Genomic DNA, 25,577 nt, shown 5'->3' on the forward strand with positions numbered 1-25,577 from the left:
ACACAATTTAATATTTAATGGTGGCCATGCTTAACAGCTGGCTCACAGAATTCCTAAAAGTTTGACAGTAAGTTCTTGTGAGCCTGAATTAGCCAGCTTCACACTATCACTACCTCAAACTCTATTTTTTATTAAAAATTAAAAAAAACTTTATATACTTTTTAAAGGTTACTTTCTATATACAATTATTATAAAATACTGGCTATATTTCCTATTGTACAATACATCCTGGAGCTTATTCTTACACCCAATAATTTGTACCTCCCACTCCGCCACCCCTACATTGCCCCTGCCCCTAAATGGTAACCACTGGTTTGTTCTCTGTATCTGTTGAGTCTGCTTCTTTTTTGTTTTATTCACTAGTTTGTTGTAATTTTTAGATTCCACAATATAAGTGACATTATACAAAATTTGTCTTTCTCTGTCTGACTTATTTTGCTTAGCATAATGCCCTCCAGGTCCATCATGTTGCTGCAAATGGCAGAATACCATTCTTTTTTGTGGCTGAGTAATATTCTACTGTATATATACACACCTCATCTTCTTTATCCAGTCACCTGTTGCTGGGCACTTAGGTTGCTTCCATATTTTGGCAATCCCACACTCCGCTTTGATGCCCCTCAAGTCAGAGTATAGTGGCTTTTTCCAGCCTAGGTGCTCTCAGGAAAGGCCGTTTCCACCCCACTCCGAGTCCTCCTGACCTCCTACTTCTGAGAGATCTCTTCTCTTGATGTCCTGAGCTCTTTGCCACCTCTGCTATCCCTCTGTTCCTGGTCTCAGCCCCTCTCCTTTCGTCTTACAGGTGGACAGGGTCATCGTCTTTGGCCAACAGATGGATGAGAAATCGATAAATGCGGCCAAACAGCTTTTCTGGCAGCACGTGAATCCGAAGTGCCTCTTTGTTGGTGTTCTCCTGAGAAGGACGGGATACCTGTGAGGGCGCTCGCACTCCTTCCCCGGTGCCAGTGGAGAGTGATCCATGTTTCCTGCCTACCCCACTAAAGCTCAGGACACTCCCACTCACCAGGCCCCTCCCCGTTTCTGCCTCTTACCTCTGTTGTGGTTCATGTGCTGGAACCTTCCCTGAAGCCTTCAGCCTGGCTCCATACCCCTTTGTGATGGTCCGCCCCAGTCCCAGCCTAGCACTGAACTCTAGTAAAAGTGCAGAGGTGGGGTGTCCATCCTGGAGTGTTAGGGGCAGTGGCTCTGTGTTCTTGGCACTGATTCTGACCAGTAGTGGCTGCTTCTTCCTTTGCCAGATATCAAGATATGAATCCCAATGATGTGACTCTCTCAGGCTGTACTGATGGGATACTGAAGTAAGTACAGGATGGACACTGAAGAGGCTGGGGGCTTTGTTAGAACATCTTTTAGAGATTATCTGTGGCCTCTGCTCCATTCACTTCCTTTTTTAAGCGAGATAAAAGTTTATTCCTTCTTTATAGCTGTCTAGGCATGGCAACAACAGTGTTACAGAGACCCAGGCACCTTCTATCTTGTTGCTCTACCATCTTCAAATACTCTGCTTCCACCTCATAGTTCAAGATGGCTGCTCCAGCTCCGGCCATCATTTTTGTATTACATCTAGTAGGAAAGGAGAAAAGGGGACATGGGAGATTGTACTGTTTGCTTTTAAGGGAATAACTCAAGAGTTGGTCACGTCACTTCTGTTCGTTCTCTGTGGCCTCTGTTCCGTTCCATTTCAGGGGAAATCCTATGTTCACTTTATTTACTTATGCCAAATCTAACAAACTCTTAACTTTCTCTTTCTCTCTACCACTAGGCTTCACATTTACTTGTTTTCTCCCCTGCCTTTTCCTTTGGATGCCACACATTGTCCCCCACTCCTGTTAGGAAGCCTCATGCACTTCCCTCCTTCTCCAGGGAGCTTTCACGGCTGGTACAGGGCTGATCAAGCCCAGACTGGCATGACCTTAATTTTTACCCCTTCTTTCAGCCCAGTTGCCCCTGGCCCAACAGAAAGCCTATAATAGCCACGCACACAGCAGAAGGGGCTGTAACTGGGTTTCTTCTCTGTCCCTTCATTCCTGTGATTCTGCTGTCTCGCTGATATCCAGTCTACACTTACTGTATATTGTCAACTTGTTAAGCAGCCCCACTTCACTGGGTGGCCTAATTTAGCCATATCTTTGTCCTCGGCCCTCTTGGAAGATCTTCCTGAGTCTCCGCTATTTCGCTCTCACTTATTTTGTCGCTCTTTATGTTAGGTTCATCGCAGAGCGTGGGGCCTCCCGCCTTCTAGAACATGTAGGCCAAATGGACAAAATATTCAAGATTCCGCCTCCCCCAGGAAAGACAGGGGTCCAGTCTCTCCGGCCACTGGAAGAGAATACTCCAAGCCCCCTGGCTCCTATCTCCCAGCTTGGGTCAGTCTGTGTTTTGGCCTTTGTGAGTTGGGAGGGGCTTCTGTAGGAACCTGGAGAAATGGGTGCCTGCGGTTCTAGCTGTTGAGATGCTGCTGCTTGTATTCACTGAGGTCTGTGTCCTCTTCCCCAGGCAGGGGTTTCTTGAACACAGGAAATTGTCTGATGGTGAGCACACACCCCCTTTCTCTACTAGGGAAAGGGGGTTAGAATGTGAGGCGGGCAGCAGGCACTGGGGACATACAGCCAGGGCTCAGGCAGAGGGCTTCAGGGCGCAGGCTCTGGCTCTCCCATCCTGGCTCTGCCAAATAGTCGCTTGAAACGTGGGCTAGTTGCTTGATGTCTTTAGCTGTAGTTTCTTGATCAGTAAAATGGAGATGATGATTGTGCTCACCTCATAGTGCTGTCGTGAGCATTTCACCGGCAGATAGTAGGTGCATAATAATTGTTGCTGACACAGGATGGGTGCATGAGACATGGCAAGTGGGGTTTAATTTCCAGGGCCCTGCATTTGAGGTGCTAAGCAGGGTATTCTGGGCCCATGCTCAGTGCAGAAGAGCGGACACAGCCCCATCTGTGGAGCTGGGCTGTGGGGCTGACCCCTAGTTTGCCCGCAGATGGCGCAGCATCCGGCTTTTCATTTCCTCCACCTTCCGGGACATGCACGGGGAGCGGGACCTGCTGCTGAGGTCCCTGCTGCCCGCACTGCAGGCCCGAGTGGCCCCCTACTGCATCAGCCTTCACGCCATCGACCTGCGCTGGGGTGTCACTGAGGAGGAGACCCGTCGGAACAGGTGTGGAGGTCACAGGGAAGAGGGGCTGGGTCGCGGTTGAGGGGCTTGAGAGATGGAACTGGTGTGGGCAGGGTTGGGGCTGCGAGGATGGCTGAGGGCTGCGGGCAGGGGGTTGCTCCTTGGATGCTGTCAGCTGTGAGCCAGGACTCCATCTCCCTGACGCGGTGTCCCCCTAACCATCCTGCAGACAACTGGAAGTGTGCCTCGGGGAGGTGGAGAACTCGCAGCTGTTTGTGGGGATCCTGGGCTCCCGCTATGGCTACGTTCCCCCCAGCTACAGCCTCCCTGACCATCCTCACTTCCGCTGGGTAAGTCAGACAAAACTGGAACAGGATCTGGGGAGGAAACAAAGGTTGGGGTGGGGGTGAGAGAAGCCAACGTGTGTTCAGAACCCTGGGACTATGCACAGGCAGACCCTTGGGACTTGAAACAGGCAGATGGTTCTGTGAGTGACCAAGTCCTAGATGAGGGAATTCCTTTGAGAGATACCTGTGGCTTGGCTCTGGGATGTGAGAAGTAAGCGGTAGGTCTGTTTAGGTTTTGCTATCAGACAGCCAGGTTCTGATCTCCCTTCTGCCATTGTGAAAAACAGTTTAGAGTAATCTAGCCTCAATTCTTCATATATTGAGAAGAAACAATAACATCTGTATTGTAAGGTTATTGTGAGAATTAGAAATCTATTTAAAAAAATGCTCAACCTGTAATAGGCATTCACTGAACGTTGAGCTATTAGCTGCATTCTGTTGGCTTGTGTCTGGAGGGAGAGAGGCGCGTTACTGAGATGAAGGGGCCCTGGCGTCTTGGCAGGTCTCACGGAGGGGCTAGTGTGACCAGCACTAGCCCGCCTGCTCTCTGCCCTCTCCTTGCAGGCCCAGCAGTACCCTTCAGGTCGCTCTGTGACAGAGATGGAGGTAATGCAGTTCCTGAATCGGGGCCTCTGCCTGCAGCCCTCTGCCCAACCTCTCATCTACTTCCGGGATTCCAGCTTCCTCAGGTACCTTCTGTTGCCTCCGGGCCTCGGCCTCCGCAGAAGGCCAGACTGGCTTAGTGGACATGTCTTCCCTGCCCGACAGTCAGAGTATCAGAGGGGGGCTTGGAAGAGAGAAACAGGGACCAGAGAGCTTGCCTTGCAGCACCAAAGCAGCCTTGTAACTGAAGTCGGGAGATCTCCAATTGAGTTTCAGGGAATTACAGCCAGGTCTGGTGGTTGGAGGTAGAGAGAGGCTGGGGTCTGAGTCCAGCTCCACTCTTGGGGTATCTTTGGTGGTCAGCTCTGTACCGGATGCCTGGAAATCTGACTTTACTTCTGAGTCTGAAGAGGCTGCACTTCGGATCTCAGAACTGAAGAGCTACCTGAGCAGACAGAAAGGGATCACTTGTCGCAGGTGAGCTGGGAGAGGGGGAGCGCACCTGCAGGGAGAGATGGGAGGGGGACCAGGCCTGCTCTGACTGCTTGTGCTTGCTTTGCCCACAGATACCCCTGTGAGTGGGGTGGGGTGGCAGCTGGCCGGCCCTATGTTGTAGGGCTGGAGGAGTTTGGGCAGCTGGTTCTGCAGGATGTATGGAGTATGATCCAGAAGCTTTACCTCCAGGTCAGCAGGAGTGCTGGTGGCCAGGGGAGTGGACTAGGGGAGGGAGGTCCGGATAGTCCTGGGCGAGAAGTAACTTGGTGGGAGCTCTGTGAATTTTAGGCCTGGGGTCCTGAGGAGCATGGAAACATAGATGTTCACTTTCCCATGTGCCCTCAGCCTGGGGCCCAGCCAGAGCAGCCAGCATCCATCCCAGATGATGACGTGGTCCAGGCCACCTTCCAGCAGCTGCAGACCCCACCGAGTCCTGCCCGGCCGCGCCTTCTTCGGGACACAGTTCAGCAGCTGATGCAGCACCAAGGGGGCCTGAGCCTGGTGACTGGACAGTCGGGACAGGGCAAGACTGCCTTCCTGGTACAGTCTCAGAGGCCTGGGAGGGAGGGACGGCTGTGTGAGCTGAGGAAGGACCCAGGGAGCTTGTGCGTGTGATATGTGACTATGTTTTCTGTCCTCTTCCCATGCAGGCATCCCTTGTGTCGGCCCTACAGGCTCCTGATGGGGCCACAGTGGCCACCTTAGTCTTCTTCCACTTTTCAGGGGCCCGCCCTGACCAGGCTCTTGCCCTCATCCTGCTCAGACGCCTCTGTGCCTATCTGCATAGCCGGCTGCAAGAGCCAAGTGCTCTCCCCAACACCTACCGGTGTGTTTCCCCCCATTAGTCCAGCCTTGTGGGTACCACGTGGCACCACCCCTGCTGACCCTGGTCCTTCCCTCCATACACAGGGGCCTGGTGTGGGAGCTGCAGAAGAGGCTGCTGCCCAAGGCTGCTCAGTCCCTGAAAACTGGCCAGCCTCTGGTGCTGATCATCGATGGGGCTGACAGGTTGGTGGACCAGCACGGGCAGCTGATCTCAGACTGGATCCCAAAGACCCTTCCCCGGGTGAGTGTGAGAAGGAGGTGGGGGTGGGATGCAGTAGGGAGGGAGGGGCCTCTCCAACGGTGTTCTCCTCCTTTTCCTTCTTCATCTCTTACCCTGTTGCCCAAATACCCCAGTGGGTGCACCTGGTGCTGAGCGTGTCTAGTGATTCAGGCCTGGGGGAGGCCCTAGAGCAGAGCCAAGGTGCCCGCGTGGTGGCCCTGGGGCCCCTGGAGCCATCTGCCCGGGCCTGCCTGGTGCGAGAAGAGCTGGCTCTGTACGGGAAGCGGCTGGAGGAGTCACCTTTTAACAACCAGGTTGGACATAGGCCAGGGCTGGTCGGTGTGCGGGGTGTGTCTGGGAGCTGGGAGGACCCTGGGACCAACTCCTCCACTTTCTCAGGAACTCTGTGCCAGGGGGAGTTGTTAATAAGATAACTGTGATTCTCTATATAATTATATCACCCAATCCTTTCCCCCAGTGAATGGCCTCTCCAGGGCCTGTCTGGGCGAGGTGAGGAGGAAGCTGTGGTTGCCGAGTGGGGTTGGCCGAACCCCGGGGTTTCCCTGAGAGCAGGGCGGGCTGGGCAGAGCCATGTAGGGAAGGGATGGCCATGTCCTGAGGCAGTGCCATGGATCTCTGCCCTGGTGGGGGCTCTCGGAGGAGACACTGCCCACAGTGGGATTAGTGCCGGGGTGGAGGGCAGGGCGGACGGCTGGCTGTGTGCAGGCTCTGGTGCTCGCCCTGAGTCCTCTGAGTCTCGTCAGATGCGGCTGCTGCTGGTGAAGCGGGGCTCAGCCCTGCCGCTCTACCTGCGCTTGGTCACCGATCACCTGAGGCTCTTCACGCTCTATGAGCAGGTCAGTTGAGGATGTAAGCCTCACTCCTCAGCCAAATCCTAATCCCGCTTCCCATTCTCCATTCAGCCTCTTTCGTCCCCGTCCCTCACTTTCTCCCACTCTCATCCTTTGCCACCTTGTGATCACCCTTCCCCATCCTCACCACCCCTCACACTGAGTTTTTCTTTCCTTTTCCTCCCTTCCCACCACTTCTCCTGCTGCCCCTCCCTGACCCACAACCAAAGCTGTGTTTCCCCATCCGCTCACTGACCACAGCCCCTCCTCCTCCTCTCCCAGGTGTCCGAGAGACTCCGGACCCTGCCTGCCACCGTCCCCCTGCTGTTGCAGCACATCCTGGGCACCCTGGAGCAAGAGCATGGCCCCGATGTCCTTCCTCAAGCTCTGGCCACTCTTGAGGTCACACGCAGTGGTCAGTGCTTGGAATGGGCTTGGGTTGGATGACCTTGGTTGTATTTGGGTCTCAGCAAGCAGTGCAAGGAGGGACTAGGTGTCATGGGGATGGGTGCGCTGTGTGGTTTAGGGCCTCAGAGAACTTGGGTTTTCAGGTCTGACTGTGGACCAATTGCATGGAGTGTTGAGTGCGTGGCGGATGCTGCCCAGGGGGCCCAAGACCTGGGAAGAAGCAGTGGCTGCTGGTAACATTGGGGACCCTTACCCTATGGGCCCGTTTGCCTACCTCGTCCAGAGTCTGCGCAGGTACGGGTGCCCCCAGCTGAGCTTCCACTGACTTCTTGTGTCTCCCTGTCTTTGAGCCAGGGCCCCATGTGAGCCTCTCTCCTTCCCCTTCCCTCGGGATAGCCCCGACACCTGTCTCCTAGACCCTGAATGGCTGTCACTCAGGTTGCCACTGTTTGAGGTGGGAATGGGGACCCACAGCTGTGCCAGGATGCTCACTGACAGGACTCTTCCCTCTTCTTTGCTGCCTTCTCCCCCCAACACGGGGTCAGGTTGCTAGGGGAGGGCCCCCTGGAGCGCCCTGGCGCCCGGCTTTGCCTCCATGATGGGCCCCTGAGAACAGCGGCTAAGTGTCGCTATGGGAAGAGGCGGGAGCTGGAGAAGATGGCGCACATCCTCATCGCAGGTGACTGCAGCCTTGTTAACCCCGGGCGCTGAGCGCAGGGCCTGGGCCTGGAGGCCAGGGTCACCCACTTGGGGCTCCCCATCGGCTGGCCCCTCGCCACCCCAGCGGGTGGGTGGCTCTCTCTGTAGCCTGAGGGATGTGATCTTTGAAGATGCTTCAGGGCCCAGCCCGTTTCAAGTCTGTTCCTGTGACCCACACCTGCAGCTCAGCTCTGGAAGACGTGTGACCCTGATGCCTCAGGTGCCTTCCGAACTTGCCCTCCTGAAGCTCTGGGAGACCTGCCTTATCACCTGGTTAGTCCCCAGATCCTATAGGCAACTTCTCCCAAGGAATGGCTTTTGGCTGTTCTGCCGTCTCCTCCTTGACCACCACCACCATTTCCACCACTGTTAACCCTCCACCCAAGCTCCCTCTACCTTTTTCCTTTCGGTTTTCCTGCCTTCCCCCTTCAGGTCCTTTGTCCCAGCTCCTACGACTACATCTTGGCAGCACAGGCAGGGTGCAAGACTGGACTGTCCCCCTCACCAGCCTCATTACATCCCTAATGAATCCAATCTGACTTTCCCAGCTCCAGAGTGGGAACCGGGGCCTTCTTGCAAAGTTCCTCACCAGTCTCCATGTGGTAGCTGCACACTTGGAACTGGGCCTGATCCCTCGGCTCCTGGAGGCGCATGCCCTCTATGGTGAGATGAGTTACTGAGTGGCATCTTCTCTGAGCTCTGGGTTCCTGGGAGCGTGGGAGGCCTGCTCAGAGTGAGATATAGCAGAAAGCACAGTTGAATTTCTATTCCAAACTGAGAATGCCAAGATGTTAAGCAAGTGATTCTTAGGAGACCTTTTGCTTGGGTCTCTTAAACCAGCGGTTCACGCGTTTTATTTAGTGGGTATAAAATTACTTGGGAAACTTGTTTAAATTGCTAATCCCACGGTCCCCAGATTCTGGTTCCCTAGGTCTGGAGGGAGGCCCAAAGCTTTGTACTTTTAAAGGATGTTCCTGATGTGGGACCAGAGGGCCAGACCTTGAGACTTACCATTTTAGACCCATCATATGGTTGACTTGGTGCTGGGGTTAATGGGGGTCCCACTTGCTCCCAGTGACATAGTACCTCTCTTCTATAGCTTCCTCAGTCCCCGAAGAGGAGCAGAAGCTTCCTGAGGCTGATGTTGCTGTATTTCACACCTTCCTGAGGCAGCAGGCTCCAGTCCTCAGCCAGCACCCACTGCTCCTGCACCAGCAGGCCGCCAACCAGCCTCTGGACTCGCCACTTTGCTGCCAGGCCCGCCAGCTCTCCCAGCGATGGCACCTCCAGCACACGCTACATTGGCTTAACAAACCCCAGACACTGGGGCGCCAGCAAAGGTAAAGCCCTTGACCCCAGATGCTGGCAAGCCTACCAAAGAGCACGCTGCAGCCCTCTCTCAAACTGGAGAAAAAAAGAACAGACTGGAATCACCGAGAAGAGGGGGACTCAGGCTCAGAAATGCAGAAACGAGTTCCTGTCTGCTTCCTTCCCCTTCATTCCTCCTTTCCTCCCTTTCTTGCTGTTTTTCCCCTAGCTCCAGCCTGTCCCTGGCACTTTCCTCAGCCCCCACGGCTGTGGCCTTCTCCCCCAACGGGCAAAGAGCAGCTGTGGGCACTGCCAATGGGACGGTTTACCTGTTGGACCTGAGAACCTGGCAGGTAGGGCCCTAGACAAGCCCAGCCCACCCATTAGCACCTGCTGGATTCACAGCTTTACTTCCTTCACATCAGATCTCAAGGGCTTGGTCAAAAAATCCTTCCCACTGCAAATATTTGCTGTCTCCCTTCCACTCAAGGCACTGTACTAAGCAGAGCAAGGAACACAGAGCTTAGGACATTGTCTCTGCCCACCAAGCCTCAGTTTTGTTGAAAGTTAAGGCATACAGGGTGAAAAAGGAACCAAAACACAGCCATGTGACATAGATGAGAGCTGAGTGAGCACTTACTGGAGGACGTAGGTTGGAGATGGGCAGGCATTCCGGGCTGAGTGAGGAGCCTGAGCAAAGACATTGGGGAAGGTTTCCTGTAAACTGCTGGGGATGATCATAGCAGAGGGGGCTTAAGGGAGGGTGGTAGAGGTTAGGCTGGGGAGGTGGGCCCACTGTCACAGCCGTTCTCTCCTCGTCCACCTGTATCACCCCCCCCCATATATATGCATGTGTATAGTGTCATTCCTTCCACAGACCCATCAAAATCTGTGACTTAGGGATACATATGGGGTTTGAAGTTGGGGAGAAGATGTGACCTCACTTGTATCATGAGGTCCCACTTGAACCTGAGCTGGGCCTAGGTCTGAAGGGGGCCCAAAGCTTTGCACTTGTAACAGGTGGGCCCAGAGGGCCACTTTCTGAGATGCAGGCAGGGAATGTGACGAGACAAGGGCCTAGCAGCCCTTCTTGCCATTGCCTCCTTCCTGGTTGGGGCACGGAGTGACTGGACACGGGGTGGTCAGGGGAGCACCCTGAGTGTGCTTTTCCTGCTCGCTGTCACAGGAGGAGAGGTCTGTGGTGAGTGGCTGTGATGGGGTCTCCTCTTGTTCGTTCCTCTCGGATGATACCCTCTTTCTTACTGCCTTTGATGGGATCCTGGAGCTCTGGGACCTGCAGCATGGTTGCCGGTAAGTGCCACTCCCCACTTCTCTCCCCACCCTGCCCTGTGTCTCCTTGTTGGAAGCCCAGGGGAGGGCAGAGGGGAGGGAGCCTGTGGCTCTGACGCTGTCTCCCTGGGGTAGGGTGCTCCAGACCAAGGCTCACCAGTACCAGGTCACTGGCTGCTGCCTGAGCCCAGACCGCCGGCTGCTGGCCACCGTGTGCCTGGGGGGATGCCTGAAGGTAATAGCCGGGGGCCGGGGGCCATGCTGGTGGAAGTGGCCCCACGCGGAGTCAGCCCTGTGACGTTGCTCTCTCAGTGGGGCAGAGGCTCTGACTGCTTACCTGCTGAGGGCAGGGGACTGGACCAGGTGGCCCCTGAAGCTCTGGGATGGAGACACTCAGGCATCTGTATTCAGACTCTGATTCCTCCTCCCTTTCTCGCTCCTCCAGCTGTGGGACACAGTCCATGGGCAGCTGGCCTCCCAGCACACCTGTCCCAAGCCCCTGAACTGCATTGCTTTCCACCCAGAGGGGCAGATTGTAGCCATTGGAAGCTGGGCTGGCAGCTTCAGCTTCTTTCAGGTGGACGGGCTCAAAGTCACCAAGGTGAGAGGTGCCAGTAGCCCTGGAGGAGGGAGCACAGGAGGGTGGGAGTAGAAGGTGGGGAGTGACAGACACCTGCATCCTGTGTCACTCTGGGTTTGGGTGGAGAGCAGGCCCTGACATTCCACTTTCTACCTCCCCACGCAGGAACTGGGAGCCCCGGGAGTCTCTGTCCGTACCTTGGCCTTCCATGTGCCTGGGCGGGTTGTGGCTGTGGGCCGGCTAGACGGGATGGTGGAGCTGTGGGCCTGGCAAGAAGGGGCACGGCTGGCTGCCTTCCCTGCCCACCACGGCTTTGTGGCTGCTGCCCTTTTCCTGCGTGCGGGCTGCCAGTTACTGACGGCCGGAGAGGATGGCAAGGTCAGGTGACCGAGGGCTGGTGGTGGGCAATGAGGAGGGGGTGGCAAAGGTGTGGGGATATTTGGGTGAGGACGGGGCCTTTGTTGGGGAGACTGGGGGAGCTTGGCTGGTGCGAGCTACAGGGAGAAGGGTGTGGGTGTGTGCACAACAGCTCTTGGGAGATGAGAGACAAGTCTATGGAAGGAGGACTTTCACGGGGGAGGGGTAGGGCAGGCTGTCTTTAAGCCCCTTTCTTTGCCCTCAGGTTCAGGTGTGGTCCGGGTCTCTGGGTCGGCCCCGTGGGTGCCTAGGTTCTCCCGCTCTCTCTCCTGCCCTCTCCGTGGCTCTCAGCCCAGACGGTGATCGTGTGGCCGTTGGGTACCGAGCAGATGGCATTCGAGTCTACGGAATTCCTTCAGGTACCAGAGGGAGAAGGGCTGGAGTGTTTGAGCTTTGGAAAAAGCCTCCATGCCCACCCCAGTCCTCTTCCCAAGCATCTTACACTCTTGTCTCTCATTCTCTAGATTCCCAGGGGGCTCAAGCACTAGACGTGGCAGTGTCTGCACTGGCCTGGCTCAGCCCTAAGGTGTTGGTGAGTGGTGCAGAAGATGGGACCCTGCAAGGCTGGATGCTCAAGGGACACTCCCTTCAGGCCCTCTGGCTTTTGTCCAGACACCGGAAGCCCGTCCTGGGACTGGCCACCTCCCAGGAACTCTTGGCTGCTGCCTCAGGTACGGCTGGCCAGCAGGCAGGGTTGTGAGTCACTGTTTATTTTAAATAAGCTAACATCTGTCTTCCATTTATATGTATGTGTGTACATGAAAATACGCACCTATATAACTTTATTTTACAATTTTAAAGTGCTTTTAAAAGCATTTATCTTGCAGTCACTTGAAACTGTTTCTTCTTATTCTTTAACCCTGATTCTGGGACCTCTTTGTAATCCTTGTGACCCTTTGAGTTTCTGCCCAGTGGGAGATTTTGCTGTGTCGAAGGATGGGTTTCCCTTAGGAGGAGAGAGAGAGAGATGTTGAGGTGAAAATGTAGACTGGCCTTCGTCTTCCCTAGATAGGAGGCACTTTAGAAGAGGAAGGGAGTGGGGTGCAGTGGGGAGTTAGAAAGAGACAGCTACAGAGCCAGAGCTGGGAGTGCCTGGCATTCCTGTCCTGCGTCCTCACAGGATGACTGACCCTTGTCCAGGGCGTCCCACAGCCTGTGACTCACAGCGTCCCTCCCTTGGAGCTGTGCCCTCAGACATCATCCTCAGCCTCCATGATCGCCTTTGTCTTTGACCTCCCAGGCTGGTCTCACTTCCTCTTTCAGGACATCTTCCTCTCCCCCTTTTTCCAATGCAGAGGATTTCGCTGTGCGGCTGTGGCCCCGGCAGTTGCTGACACTGCCACAAAAGGCAGAAGACTTTCCCTGTGGCACTGAGCTCCGGGGACACGAGGGCCCCGTGAGCTGCTGTAGCTTCAGCACTGATGGATGCAGCCTGGCTACTGGGGGCAGGGATCGGGTGAGCCGCGAAAGGATGCAGCCCCTGTGCCCCGTCCCCCTGCTCCCCCGAATGCTCTGGTCCAGTATTCCAGAGCAGCTCGTTTCCTGCTGCTTCCTCCGACTTTTGCTTTCTCAGACCTCCTGTGCTGGATCTGTCCACCCTCCTTCCTTGATACTCCCTCTTTTCTTGAAACGTCTCACCTAAAATGGCCCTGGTGTTCTACCTCCATCCTGCGGTCCTGACGGCTCCCTCTCTTGGGACCCACCAGAGTCTGCTCTGCTGGGATGTGAGGACACCCAAAGCCCCTGTTCTGATTTGCTCCTTCTCTGCCTGTCACCGAGACTGGGTCACTGGCTGTGCCTGGACCAAAGACAACCTCCTGGTGAGTGAAGGGGCGGGGGTGGCACAAAGCTCAGCAGGGTTCCTGGGGAAGATAACACTCCCCACCCCATCCTATTCCTAACCCTCATTTATAATGTAGTATTATATGGTATTAATATAATTTTCCAGCACCCAATATAATAGCTAATGTTTTTTTTTACCACTTAGTATATGCCAGACACTGGGCTAAGCTCTTAACATGTATTGCCTCATTTAGTCTTTACAACACCCTGTAAAGAGCTGTTATCTCTATTTCATAGACATGGATGTTGAGCTCAGATAGATTAAAGACCATTTCCAAGGTCATGTAAGGGAAGAAGCTGAGCCTGTAGACTTTCTCATAAGAAAGCCTATGCTCTCAACAAGAACACAGAACTGTCTCTGCAAGAGCTTAGGATGCCCTGTCCCTGCAGGTAAAGGGAACTGCTGTGATTTCTTTGCTCGTAAAGCAAAAATGAATCTCAAATTATGCCCTCAGGGATGGGGAAGCCTAGTTTCCGATGCAGGGTCTCTGTTGTTCTCAAAAAGAAATAAGAGTATCAGTTTTGAATAGACTAGTCATAGTCTGCCCTGCCCCAACTTCTCGGCAGCCAGATCTTTCCATGGTGTTGCAGACTTCTCATCTTTGTTTCTTGACTGACACTACGTTAGTAACAAGGACAATAGCTGCTCTTTATTCAATGCTCACTGTGTACCAGGCTGTGTGCTAAGTGCTTTACATAGATGCGTCAGCCCCCATCAGAAGGTACACTGTCATTATCCTGGTCGAATAGAAGAGAAACCTGAGGTCCAGAGAGATGAACTTGCCCTAGGTCACAAAGTAATGAATGGTGGCACTAGGATTTGAACCCAGCACGGCCCTTGCTCTTAATCACAAGTCTTACTGCCCTCCACCCTGTATACAGAAGTGCTAGAGGGATGCTGGTAATTCGACTCCTCTACCCTCTGATTCTGAAGGTCTCCTGCTCCAGTGATGGCTCTGTGGGGCTATGGGACCCAGAGTCCAGACAGCAGCTTGGTCAGTTCCTGGGTCATCAGAGTGCCGTGAGCGCCGTGGTGGCCGTGGTGAGAAGGCAATGGGGAGCTCACCGGGGGTCTCTGGGAAGGCTAAGGGGGGTTGGGAGACTCGATGCACTGGGTATCTAGTCCCCAAAGTGAAAGAAGTATAAACAGTGCGATGCTTGCATCTGGATTAGAGCAGATTTAGGGTATTGAGACTGAGAGTTGGTGGGAGGGGAGGGAGAGCGTAAAAACACAGCATGTCAGTACCACGACCCTGTGGCAGGGTTGCGGTCCTAACTCCCAGCCCGACTATCCCAGGGTTGTCCTCATTCTTTGACATCTTCTAAGCCCTGAATGCTCAGCCCACACCTCTGTGGGGGGAGTCATGATTCCCATGTCCAGCTCAGTGTGACTCTTCTCTGATCCTGTGCTCTGGGGCAGGAGGGGCATGTGGTATCTGTCGGCCGGGATGGGACCTTGAAAGTGTGGGACCATCAGGGTGTGGAGATGACCAGCATCCCTGCTCACTCTGGACCCATCAGCCACTGTGCGGCTGCCCTGGAGCCCCGGACAGGTAATGACGTGTCAGCCGCCTTCCCTTCCCCACTGCGTCTTCCCTTCACCCCTTCTTCTGACTCAGTCTCTGCGTCTCGTCAGTCGGCCAGCCGGAGTCGGAGCTTCTGGTGGTGACTGTTGGATTGGATGGGGTCACACGGTTGTGGCATCCACTCTTGGTGAGTTCCCCAAGAGGACGGGGTAGGGGGAAGTGGAGAGGATGTAATTGGGACCGTCTGACCTGTCAGCTCCCCCCGTCCCACCTCCATCCTTCCCTCCTAGGTGTTTCAGACACACACTCTCCTGGGACACAGTGGCCCAGTCAGTGTGGCTGCTGTTTCCGAGACCTCAGGCCTCCTGCTGACCGCCTCAGAGGAGGGCTCCATACGGCTCTGGCAGGTCCCCGAAGAAGCAGGCAAGTGAGGCGGAGAGAGAGGCAGGGTGTGAGAGGAGGGTGTGTTAGCAGGACCAAGATGACCAGGTGTTGCCTGATATCCTCCTGTATCCCAGCGGTGGTCCAGCTCATGATCAGTCACTTCCTTTCTTCTCCAGATGACACATATATACCCAGGAGTCCTGCAGCCGTCACTTCTGTGGCCTGGGCCCCAGATGGTTCCGTAGCAGTGTCTGGGAATCAGGCCGGGGAACTAACCTTGTGGCAGGAAGCTAAGGCTGTGGCCACCGCACAGGTAGGTTGGGTCAACCCCAGTCCTTTGTTGATGTGAATTCTGCCCGGGCTGTGTGTCTGATGATCTGTGTGGGGTTAGAGGCTGCATAGATGGAGGGGAAAGAAGGTTCATCCTAAGTCCTCAGAAATACTGAAATAGACTTGTATTCACTAGGCTCCAGGCCCCATCAGTGCTCTGCTCTGGTCCTCAGCACACACCTTGATTGTTGTCAGTGCTTATAACCAAGTCAGCGAGTGGCGAGTGGTACTCCGGATGGATTCAACTCCCAGACATTTCAGGTGAAATGAGGCGGCTGGGTTAATGGATATAATTACACCTGCAATTTTGCTCAGATTACCCTTCTCTACTTCTGAACTAGGTCAACAGGATGTTAGTTAGTAAGCAGGATAAAGTCCCCTGCGAAATTGTTTTCTGCTCCTGGTCCTGTCAATTTATTTAATAATTATCAAGTGCCTACTTTTATGATAAGCTCTGGGCCAGGCAGTATGAACCAGATTGGAATTAATTTTTAATTGAGGAAGCTCACAGTAGAGAAATGTGCATATAAGTAAACTGCCAACAATATGCAGAGTGATTACTGCTGTAATAAAGATATAAATATAAAATTCCTGGGGCTGCAGAATTTAAGAAACTTACTATTTATGAAAGAGTTGCTATTTGAGGTTGTGCTTAAAGGATGAGTAGGAGTTTTTTGGACCAGTAAGGGCAGAGAAGGCAGCATTAACAAAAGGCATGGAGGCATGAGAGTGCATGGTATATTCTGAGTCTAGCCAAGCCTTTGGGTTCTTGGTGGGAGTTGGGGGTGGGAGGTGGGGAATTAGATTGAAAAGATAAAACTGGGGCCAGGCTGTAGAGGGCACAGGGTTAAGAATTTCGAGCAGAATAATTGTCTGAATTTTAGAAAGAGAACTCCAGTGGCCAAATTAGGGTGGATAGTAGTAGAGGGATCCTAAAGGTACAACTGTTGCTATAGCCTGGAGAGGACACAATGTGGGTTCTGACCTGGGCTGTGGGGGTGAGAAGAGGGGTAGAGATTCAGGCATGTGCTGCAAATAGAATCCACAGTGCTCATCGATCAGTAGGAGGTCAGGAGGGAAGGAAGGGACAAGAATGTGAGAGATTCCTACTTTGCGCAAGTGAGGTGATGGTATGATAAATGCTAATGTAAGAAAAGCAGGCAAAGGAACAGAATTTGCAGCGAAAGTGATGCATTTTGTTTTATACTTTACTCCTGAGGAATTCATGGGGAATTGAGGTGCCTGAGAGAGGCGAGCTAAAGTAGGATCTGTCTCTGTCCATGTACCTTTTTTGAGCTACAGTCTTTACCTGAACCAAGTTCTGCAGGAGGACCTAGGGTTCCTGACAGGTGTCAGCCTGGCCCCTGATGGCCACTCCCTCATCTTGGCCAAAGCGGATTTGCAATTACTGCACATGAAGCTGGGGGATGCTCCCTCTGTAATCTGGTAAGATCCAAAATGCTGTTTCCTCTCGGGTTGGAGAAAGAGGAAAAGTGGGTTAGTGGTTAACCCGAGGTTGGTTCTAAATTAGAACAAACACTGGGGTCTTGCAGAGAAGGGTTCCTGGGTTCAGTCGCTTTCTTTCTTGTAAACCAGGAGTGGCTATTCAGACCATCCTATGATGCTGTCCATCCACCAGGACTATGGTGTGTTTGTCCTGCAGTCAATGCACCTTAGAGTTTTTTCTCTCTCAGTAAGTTCTGTTTGGGTGTGTGTTAAAACAAATATTTGTTCAGGATCACTATTTTAAAGCCATGGGGCCATGATGGAGGATAAGAGGAAGGAAGGGAAAGGCTCCCAATCTTCTCTTCCTTCAGCTGGAGCAGCTCTGGTTCAGAGCATGCTATAATGGGTTTCCTTGTAAGATGTCATTGATACAGAAAAGGATTCTAGTGTTTAAAAGAATCATGGGAGTGGGGAGGGTGTAGCTCAGTGGTGGAGTGCATGCCTAGCATGCACAAGGTCCTGGGTTCAATCCCCAGTACCTCTGTTTAAGAAAATATATAATAAATAAACCTAAATTACCTCCCCCACCATAAAAAAGTTAAATTAATTAATTAATTAACAAAAAAGAATCATGGGAAACCATAAACATAATTTTCTTAATTGCATTTTTTTCATGTCTCTCTTGTCTTGCCACTGTATTAGCAGTATTTGGAACAGTACAGACATATCTCATAGGCATTATGATGGATGAAAGAAGCCAGACATAAAAGAGTATATATTACATGATTTCACTTAAATGAAGTTCAAGAACAAGCAAAACTAATTTCTGATGACAGAAGTCAGAATATTGTTAGCTCTAGGGGTGGTGGTACGCTGATGTTAACTGGGAAAGGTTATGAAGGCAGCTCTCCAGGGTGATGGAGATGACCTGCATCTTGATCTGGGCAGTGATTGCATGGATGTATACATGTGTCAAATTTTATCAAGATGTCCATTTAAGGTTTGTGTACTTTCCTGTAGCTAGTTTACCGCTTAAAAAACTCCTGACCAGCCCAGAGCAGAAAAGAGTTGCTTTGTCTGGGCAGCAGTAATTGCTATGAATAGGCGAAACAAAATGATCTATCCTTTCACAGAGGCGAAAGGAATCAGGAGAGTTTGAAGAGTGCATGGAATTTAATCTGAATTTAGAGAATCCTAGTAAGACCCTCATATCGGTAACTCAGGCCAGACCTGAATCTGGTGAGTGTGGATGGGAGGGCCTGAGGAATCTGGAGATTGCCTGGGGGAGGAGGGTGGATACTTCGAAGCCTGAAACCTAACTCTGCCCTTGAAATGGCAGAGTCCTCATTTTTGTGTGCCAGCTCTGATGGGATGCTGTGGAACCTAGCCAGATGCACTGCTGAAGGAGAATGGACCACAGATAATATCTGGCAGAAAAAAGTAGAAACTCCAGAGACAGATCCATCTATACCTACTGACATCTGGCCAACAGTCCCAGCCCTAAATACGCGGCAGCGCAGAAAGGTGAGCTTGAGGGAAAGGGCACAATACTGGGGAGGAGGCTCTAGGTCCGGCCCAGCAGACTTCCGTGCTTCCTGGACTGAGGAGGCCCACTGAGAACTCACCATACCTCATCCTTTTCCTCTCTGAGATTCACACGGGCCCTGTCACAGCCCTCCACGTGCTGCCTGAGTTGCTGGTGACAGCTTCAAAGGACAGAGATGTTAAACTGTGGGAGAGACCCAGTATGCAGCTGGTAAGTGTGTGTGTGTGTAAGGAGGGCTGAAGGGATGTCATAGAGCAAACTTGGGATAAAAAAGGACAAAAGATCAAAATTCTGTTTTCTTCTATCCTTCTTGCAGTAGTGTGCAACTAACACCTGTTTCTAAACAAAAGTTGTTAGTGCAAAGAGAAAAACAAGTTAGTAAGTAGGCGCCAGGTTTGGAGCCCTCACCTCCCGTTTTTGTTCCCGTTGTAGCTGGGCCTGTTCCGATGCGAAGGTGCAGTGAGCTGCGTGGAGCCTTGGCTGGGTCCTAACTCTGCCCTGCAGCTCGTGGTGGGAGACACACAGGGCAACGTATACTTTCTGTCCTGGGAATGAAGACGTACTACTCAGGGCAAAGAGACCACTTGTGCTAGAGATGCAAAGCCAGAAGACGCCAGTGGCTACTTTCTTTCTCTGATTATATAAAATAAAATGTCAGAAAACCTCAAGTGCAGTCCTGCCTGTGTTCTCCTGTGGATTTGGACCAAGAAGGAAGACTATGGATGTTCTGATGTTTCTTTCTGATGTAATGTTAATCTTTCCTAGAACTGCAAGAAAGTGAACCAGATCTTTAATAGATATTCTTTGGATTCTGGTGTCATTTGCTGGCCCCAGGACCCTAAGATAACATTCCTACCAGGGGGAGGAATGAAAGTGATGTTGACCAGCACTTAGTTTGAATAGAGATTCGAAGACCTCTCACCTGTTCAAGAAAGAGGAAGAGAAGGAACGGTGGCTCAGCTGTGCCGCTGGTCAGGGCTGGAAAGAACCGGGTTAGAACTAGGACGATGCTAGGTTCCTCTCACAGAAACAGCCCCATCTGCCCGGAGCTACCTGCCTGGATGGGAGTGAGGAGCCAGGGCTCTGAAAGCACGGTGAGTCTTCTGGCTTTCCCAGCCTCTGACAGAGCAGCGGTGGCCGCTTGACTTGCAAGCATGAATCAGTATGATAATTTGCATTCTGGGAAGAGATCATAAAGGGGTATGCCTCTCAAATTGATGTTCACAAAGATTAAAATGGGTTGAAAGGTGAAACAGTGCCCACACGTGGACTAACCATGGACTGTGATCCTTTCAAAGTTCTGGAACCTTATTTTCCTATAGTTCTATTTTATGGGAGAGGAAGTTCCCTGAGGCCCTTTCTACAGGTTAAGGAAAGGCTAAGAGTCTTTTGTATCCAGGAGTTCAAGGACTTGTATATGATAAGCCAGAGCTATTACAGGATTTTTATCCTGGGTTAGTAGGGTTCTCTCAGAGAAATACCATTGCACTCTGGTCTAGAAATGAGTTTTCAGGATTCAGGGAGCTGAGAGGGTACTTAGTTTTGTTCTTACTTTGCCCTGATTCCGATTTTACATCGAGAAATCACCCAAAGGTCTTTACCTGATTTCTACCAATGCCTTGTGTTCTCTCTCAGCCAGAGGATAAAGACGTAGGAATGACATCAGCTGATAAGTCTTTATCATAGTTCGTGCGTCTATCTTTTCTCATGTGCCTCATGCAAGGGCTCTAAATATACCTTCTAGACTACCTCCTCCACGTGTACCTTGTGACTAGAAGTTCAAGTTAAGGTAATTTGAAACTTATGATTCATAATACTATCCAGAATTGCTTCAGAGAATCTTGGCATAGCGTCATCCCGAAAGTCCCTGGTTTCAAACTTTTGCCTTTTGTTCCCCTGAAAGCATGGGCTGAGGACAGGAGGAAGCCCTCGATGTCTGTCTTCTGTGCTCTAAAAATTCTACAAAAGCACCCAGCTGCAGCCTTGTTGGTCAGGTCCACTTGAAGGGTCAGTTCTGTCTTTCTTATCTTGGAGATACACAGCGAGGTCATGGGATAATTGCTGTGAGTGAAGATAGGAACAGATTCTAGGTAACAGTAAATATGTACCCAAGGGAGTTGAAGAGAAAATCACTTTGGGTTTTCCATGAAATGTTTTCTGAGTTCTTATCATTAAACAGAATCTCAGTGTCTCCCAGGGCCTGGACGAGTTCCACAATATAGCCACTGGACTGCAGGGTCAGCGGACATTAGAACAGTCTTTTCTTCTCTTACTCATCTATTTACAAAAGCACATTTTCATAAGCCAAATTTTTAATTTTTAACATCTGTTTTTACACATCTATCTGGCACAATCTGGTTTTTTAATCTAGAGCAGATCTGCTCACAGTTTGGTTTGTGGACTAGTGCCAGTCCAAACATTGTTAATAGTTTATTTTCCTAGTACTTCATTTTTATTATATTTTACAAAAGTATTGTTCAATGACAGGTCAGAAATTAAACAAGGAAACAAACAACTGGTCCTTCATCTCAGAAGTTCTGAGAAGCACTACTCTAGAAAGACTGGGTTTAAAAAGTAGCTTGAAATCATGGACTTACATAACAGGACTGCCTCCCTTTCCCCATCTGTAAAACAAGCATTATAGTTCCTATTTTGTGGGGATATTGTGAGGATTAAATGAGTTAAAATGAGTAAAACCCTTAGAACAGTTGCAGACACTTCCATGGGGAATGTTCAGGAAGTGCTAGCTAGACTGTGCTTTTACTTACCCACTAGTGCAAGTGTCACCTGTTACTCTTTCTCAAAACTGTCTTGGGGGTGGAGGGTATAGCTCAAGTGGTAGAGCACATGCTTAGCATGCATGAGGTCCTGGGTTCAATCCCCACTGCCTCCTCTAAAAATAAACAAACCTAATTAACCCCCCCACTTTCCAAAATAGAATAATTAAATAATACAATAATAAAGGGATAAAAATAGAAAAAAGTAAAATGTTAAAAAAAGTCTTGGTTATTAGCATACATTTATTCAGTCAGATGAAATATGGACTCAGTTCTTCAGTTTAAGAAATACATATATGGGGAGCTGTTAGAATTAAAAAAAAAACCCACCTGTTGGTTCTAGATCTTCTACCTGGAAATAAAACACATCACTTCCACTCATCTTACACCTGTGAACAAAGCAAGTCACATGGCTCTACCTAATGTCAAAGGGGAGGGAAGTATCATCTTACTGTGTATCTGCAAGAAGAACCAGGAACCAGATGCACAGTTATACCCCCAAAGAACCTGTGTTGATGCTTTTGCAGTAGACTGCCTCTTAATCCTTTCTTAAAAAAAAAAAAAAAATTTTAGATCTACAGAGAATATTCCCATGTACCCTTCTCCACCCAGCTTCCTCTAATGATAACATCTTACAGAGCTGAGAACTTAACATTGGTATGGCATTATTAACTGCACACGTGATTCGGATACTCCCAGTTTTTCCACTAATACCTGTATTTTGTTTCAGGGCCCAATGCAAGAATACCACGCTGAATGTAGTCATCATGGCTCCTTAGCCTAATCTTGCAACTGTGATGCCTTCTCAGTCTTTCCATAATCTTGACATTTTTGAAGAGCACTGGTCAGGTGTTTTGTAGAATGTCCCTCAGTTTGGCTTTCTCTGCTGTTTCCTCATAAATAGACTGAAATTACGGATTTAAGGGAAGAATACAAGAGGTGATGTGCCCTTCTTGTTACATCACGTCAAAGGCAGTGAGGTCACCATGACTTACTACTAGTGATGTTAACATTGATCACCTTTAAGGTTAAGGTGATGTCTGCCGGGTTTTTCTTAACTGTACCTTTTCCGTATTGTTTGTTAGAAGCAAGTCACTAAGTCTAGTCCACATTCAAGGGGAAGGGGATTACACCTCCAAGAGGGAGAGGTATCAAAGAATTTGTGGCAATCACCACAATCATCAATACATTTCGAGGTTAAGTTTTTTTAGACTATGCAAATACAGTTTCATTGTTTTAGTATTCATCCATCAGTTCTGCCTGAGCAATTATTACTGTGATTTTCTAATGATGATTTTCTATTTCTTTCAACCCTTCTATATTAATTGAAATTCTTGTGAAAGGAATATTTATCCCTTCTTCTGCATTTATTTTTTGAATCAACGCATATCAGTATGGACTCATGAATGTCTATTTTACTCTTTGGGAGCCTGTTGCATTTTAAATACTCAAACGTCATAGTATGTATATTTCAATGCACCTTTTTTTGGCCACTATTTATATAGGAAAAATATATATCACAGAAATTCAGTAAAGCATTTTAAATGAAGATACAATTCATTTTCACCCTGTAGTTTTTAGTGGTCCAGTGGTTTTTAGTATATTCTAACACTGCAACCATCACCACTAATTCCAGAACGTCTTCATCATCCCCAAAGGAAAACATTGCACCCATTAGCAATCACACTCCACTCACCCTTTCCTCTAGCCACTGGCAATCGCTAATCTACTTTTTGTCTTTATAGATTTGCCTTTTCAAGACATTTCCTATAAATGGAATTATACAATATTTGTGGCTTCTTTCACTTAGCATGTTTTCAAGGTTCATCCATTTGTAGCATGTACCAATACTTTATTCCATTTTAAAATAATACATAATATAATAATAAATAATAATACTATATAACAATAAATAATACAATATTCCATTGTTTATCCATTCATCAGTTGATGGACATTCTGGTTGTCTCTACTTTTTCTTCCTACTTTTTGTAAATTATAAATAATGTTGCTGTCAACATTCATGTACAAGTTTTTGTGTAAACATTTCTTTTCAGTTCTCTTCGTTATATACCTAGGAGTGGAATTGGTAGGTCACATTGTACCTCTACGTTTAACTATTTGAGGAACTGCCAAACTGTTCTCCAAAGAATCTGCACCATTTTACGTTCTTACCAGTAACATGTGAGGCTTCTAATTTGTCCACATCTTCACCACCACTTGTTCATCTTTTTTTGTAGCCCTGCTAGTATTTGTCAAGTGGTATCTCATTGTGTTTTTTTTCCCTTAATATTTAATGATGTTGAGCATCTTTTCATGTGCTTATTATTGGGCATTTATATTTTTTGAGAAATGTCTATTCTTTGGTTTTTAACTGGGTTATTTGTCTTTATTATTGAATTTTAAGAGTTCCTTGTTTATTTTGGATACTAGATCTTCATCAGATTATGACTTGCATGTATTTTCTCTCATTCTGTAAGTTGTCTTTTTTTTTTTTTAAGAAAGTAAAGTGAGGATTTATTAAGGGAAAGACAGCACACTCTCAAGGAGAGAGTGGGCAGGCTCAGGGGAGCAGCTGCCTCTTTTTACTTTCTTGATAGTGTCCTTTGATGAACAAAAGTTTTGAATTTTGATGAAGAGTAATTCATTATTTTCTTTGGTTGATTGTGCTGTTGGTGTCACATCTCAGAAACTATTGCTGGGCCAAAGGTCACAAAGATTTCCACCTCTGTTTTCTAAGAGTTTTATAGTTTTAGCTCTTACATTTAGGTCTTTGACACACTTTAATTTTTGCATTTATTGTGAGGTAGTCTTCCAAGTTGATTACTTTGCACATGGATATCCAAGTTGTCTTGGCATCATTTATTGAGAAAACTATCCTTTCCCCCTTTTAATAGTCCTGGCATCCTTGTTGAAATCAGTTGACCATAGATACATGTGTTTATTTCAGGACTCTCAATTTTATTGATCTGTATGTCATCTTTATGCCAGTACTACACTATCTTGATCATTACAGCTTTGAAGTTAAGTTTTGGAATGAGAAAGTGTGAGCACTCCAACTTTTTCTTTTTCAAGATTGTTTTGGCTATTCAAGATCGCTTTGCAATCCCATATGAATTTTAGGTTTGTCTTATCCACTTGTGCAAAACAGGCTGTTACACAGATTGTCTTTTCACTTACTTGAATCTTCTTAAATTTCTTTTAACAATGTATTATAGTTTTCAGTGTACAAGTTTTGTGACTTAGTTAAATCCACTAATTATTTTTTGATCCTATTATAAAGGGAATTGTTTTATAATTTTCTTTTCAGATTATTCATTGCTAGTGTATAGCGATACAATTGATTTTTGTATGTTGATTAGGTTGAAGGTCCCTTCCATTCTTCATTTGTTGAATGTTTATCGTGAAAGGGTACTGAATTTTGTCAAATGCTTTTTCTGCGTCCAATGAGATGGTCTTGTGATCTTTGTCCTACATTGGTTGACTGTCATGTGTTGAACCAAACTTGGATTTCTGCAGTAAATCTCACTAGGTCATGGTGTAGAATACTTTTTATAGTTTGCTGGTTTAGGCTTAGTAGTATTTTTTTATATCTACATTCTTAAGGGATACTGGGGTATAGTTTTCTTTTCTTGTGGTATCTTTATCTAGTTTTAGTTTTATACTGCTTTATAGGATGAGTTGGGAAGTATTCCCTTCGCTTTCAGTTTTTGGTGAAGTACACAGTCTACTTCAGTTTTAACAGCAGCATAGTATTTCAATGAGACTATCTATCTATCTATATATATATATATATATATATATATGTATGTATGTATGTATATAAAACTAGTTCCTTATCTATGGATTTTTTTGCATAGAAAAATTCTGCAGTGACATCATCTATGCAAACATGTACCTCTGTAATTTTTAGGTTAAAGGGTGTACATTTTAAATTTTTGATCAATATTGGTAATCTGGTCTCTAAAGTTACAGGCTATTGTTTTCATTTCAATGACCTTCATTGTTACTAAGGACGGATGTTATGTGTGTTTATCTGTGTTGTATGATTTCACAAATAGAAAGTCTTTGGCTCTGACTTGGACTTTGGTACTTCTTAGCTGGAGCAGGGTACATCAAAATCAATGTACTTCTCTCCTCCTCCCTGAGATATATTTAGTTTAGGCTTAGTAACAGTCCTTCAAGTGCTTCCCAAATTTTTGGACATCTGCTGAAATCCTAGGATGCTAAGTGGTGGGAGAACCAGTCTGTAGTAGGTAAACAGGGGAGAAAGGCAAGTGAAAAGATCTGGATGGGAAACAATTCAGTCTTTGCTGTAATATTACCTAACAAACTCCAGTTTGCAGAAATACTATTTAGTGGGAAAAGCATTAGCCTCCATTAGCATCCCTCAATGCAGAGGCTATTCTGCTGTGAGAGAACAGGACCCTAGTAACCTGCAGCTAGCTGTGGGATACACAGAGCAACTGTACTTTCTGTCCAGAAATGAAGATAAACTAACATAAGAAGTATATGCTTGTAGAAGTAAAGCTCAAAGAAGCCAGTGA

General features: G+C 48.8%; 1 protein-coding gene across 5 annotated transcripts in view; it reads left to right on the forward strand.

Moving 5' to 3' along the window:
* The window catches only part of TEP1 (telomerase associated protein 1), a 39,388-nt gene extending 20,467 nt beyond the window's left edge, over positions 1–18,921 (forward strand). For 2 of the 5 annotated variants that reach the window (XM_010949694.3, XM_074365850.1), the window contains exons 16-55: positions 803–933; positions 1,260–1,319; positions 2,229–2,387; positions 3,002–3,178; positions 3,366–3,486; positions 4,048–4,172; positions 4,450–4,563; positions 4,653–4,770; positions 4,927–5,121; positions 5,232–5,407; positions 5,491–5,647; positions 5,761–5,940; positions 6,391–6,483; positions 6,760–6,892; positions 7,029–7,179; positions 7,431–7,564; positions 7,769–7,857; positions 8,133–8,247; positions 8,684–8,924; positions 9,122–9,245; positions 10,079–10,203; positions 10,318–10,417; positions 10,628–10,783; positions 10,928–11,140; positions 11,385–11,538; positions 11,644–11,850; positions 12,475–12,635; positions 12,886–12,999; positions 13,956–14,063; positions 14,442–14,574; positions 14,658–14,734; positions 14,838–14,970; positions 15,108–15,244; positions 15,398–15,522; positions 16,564–16,707; positions 16,858–16,954; positions 17,841–17,946; positions 18,047–18,231; positions 18,359–18,463; positions 18,686–18,921. In XM_010949694.3, coding sequence (XP_010947996.2) covers positions 803–933; positions 1,260–1,319; positions 2,229–2,387; positions 3,002–3,178; positions 3,366–3,486; positions 4,048–4,172; positions 4,450–4,563; positions 4,653–4,770; positions 4,927–5,121; positions 5,232–5,407; positions 5,491–5,647; positions 5,761–5,940; positions 6,391–6,483; positions 6,760–6,892; positions 7,029–7,179; positions 7,431–7,564; positions 7,769–7,857; positions 8,133–8,247; positions 8,684–8,924; positions 9,122–9,245; positions 10,079–10,203; positions 10,318–10,417; positions 10,628–10,783; positions 10,928–11,140; positions 11,385–11,538; positions 11,644–11,850; positions 12,475–12,635; positions 12,886–12,999; positions 13,956–14,063; positions 14,442–14,574; positions 14,658–14,734; positions 14,838–14,970; positions 15,108–15,244; positions 15,398–15,522; positions 16,564–16,707; positions 16,858–16,954; positions 17,841–17,946; positions 18,047–18,231; positions 18,359–18,463; positions 18,686–18,808 — 5,496 coding nt within the window. In that variant the 3' untranslated portion in view covers positions 18,809–18,921. Of the gene's footprint in view, positions 1–802; positions 934–1,259; positions 1,320–2,228; positions 2,388–3,001; positions 3,179–3,365; positions 3,487–4,047; positions 4,173–4,449; positions 4,564–4,652; positions 4,771–4,926; positions 5,122–5,231; positions 5,408–5,490; positions 5,648–5,760; positions 5,941–6,390; positions 6,484–6,759; positions 6,893–7,028; positions 7,180–7,430; positions 7,565–7,768; positions 7,858–8,132; positions 8,248–8,683; positions 8,925–9,121; positions 9,246–10,078; positions 10,204–10,317; positions 10,418–10,627; positions 10,784–10,927; positions 11,141–11,384; positions 11,539–11,643; positions 11,851–12,474; positions 12,636–12,885; positions 13,000–13,955; positions 14,064–14,441; positions 14,575–14,640; positions 14,735–14,837; positions 14,971–15,107; positions 15,246–15,397; positions 15,523–16,563; positions 16,708–16,857; positions 16,955–17,840; positions 17,947–18,046; positions 18,232–18,358; positions 18,464–18,685 lie in introns of those variants that run through there. The other 3 variants (XM_074365851.1, XR_012507599.1, XM_074365853.1) reach the window with 3 other exon arrangements.
* Positions 18,922–25,577: the final 6,656 nt, after the last annotated feature.

This window comes from Camelus bactrianus, chromosome 6, assembly GCF_048773025.1.
Source record: "Camelus bactrianus isolate YW-2024 breed Bactrian camel chromosome 6, ASM4877302v1, whole genome shotgun sequence".
Lineage (NCBI taxonomy): Eukaryota > Metazoa > Chordata > Mammalia > Artiodactyla > Camelidae > Camelus > Camelus bactrianus.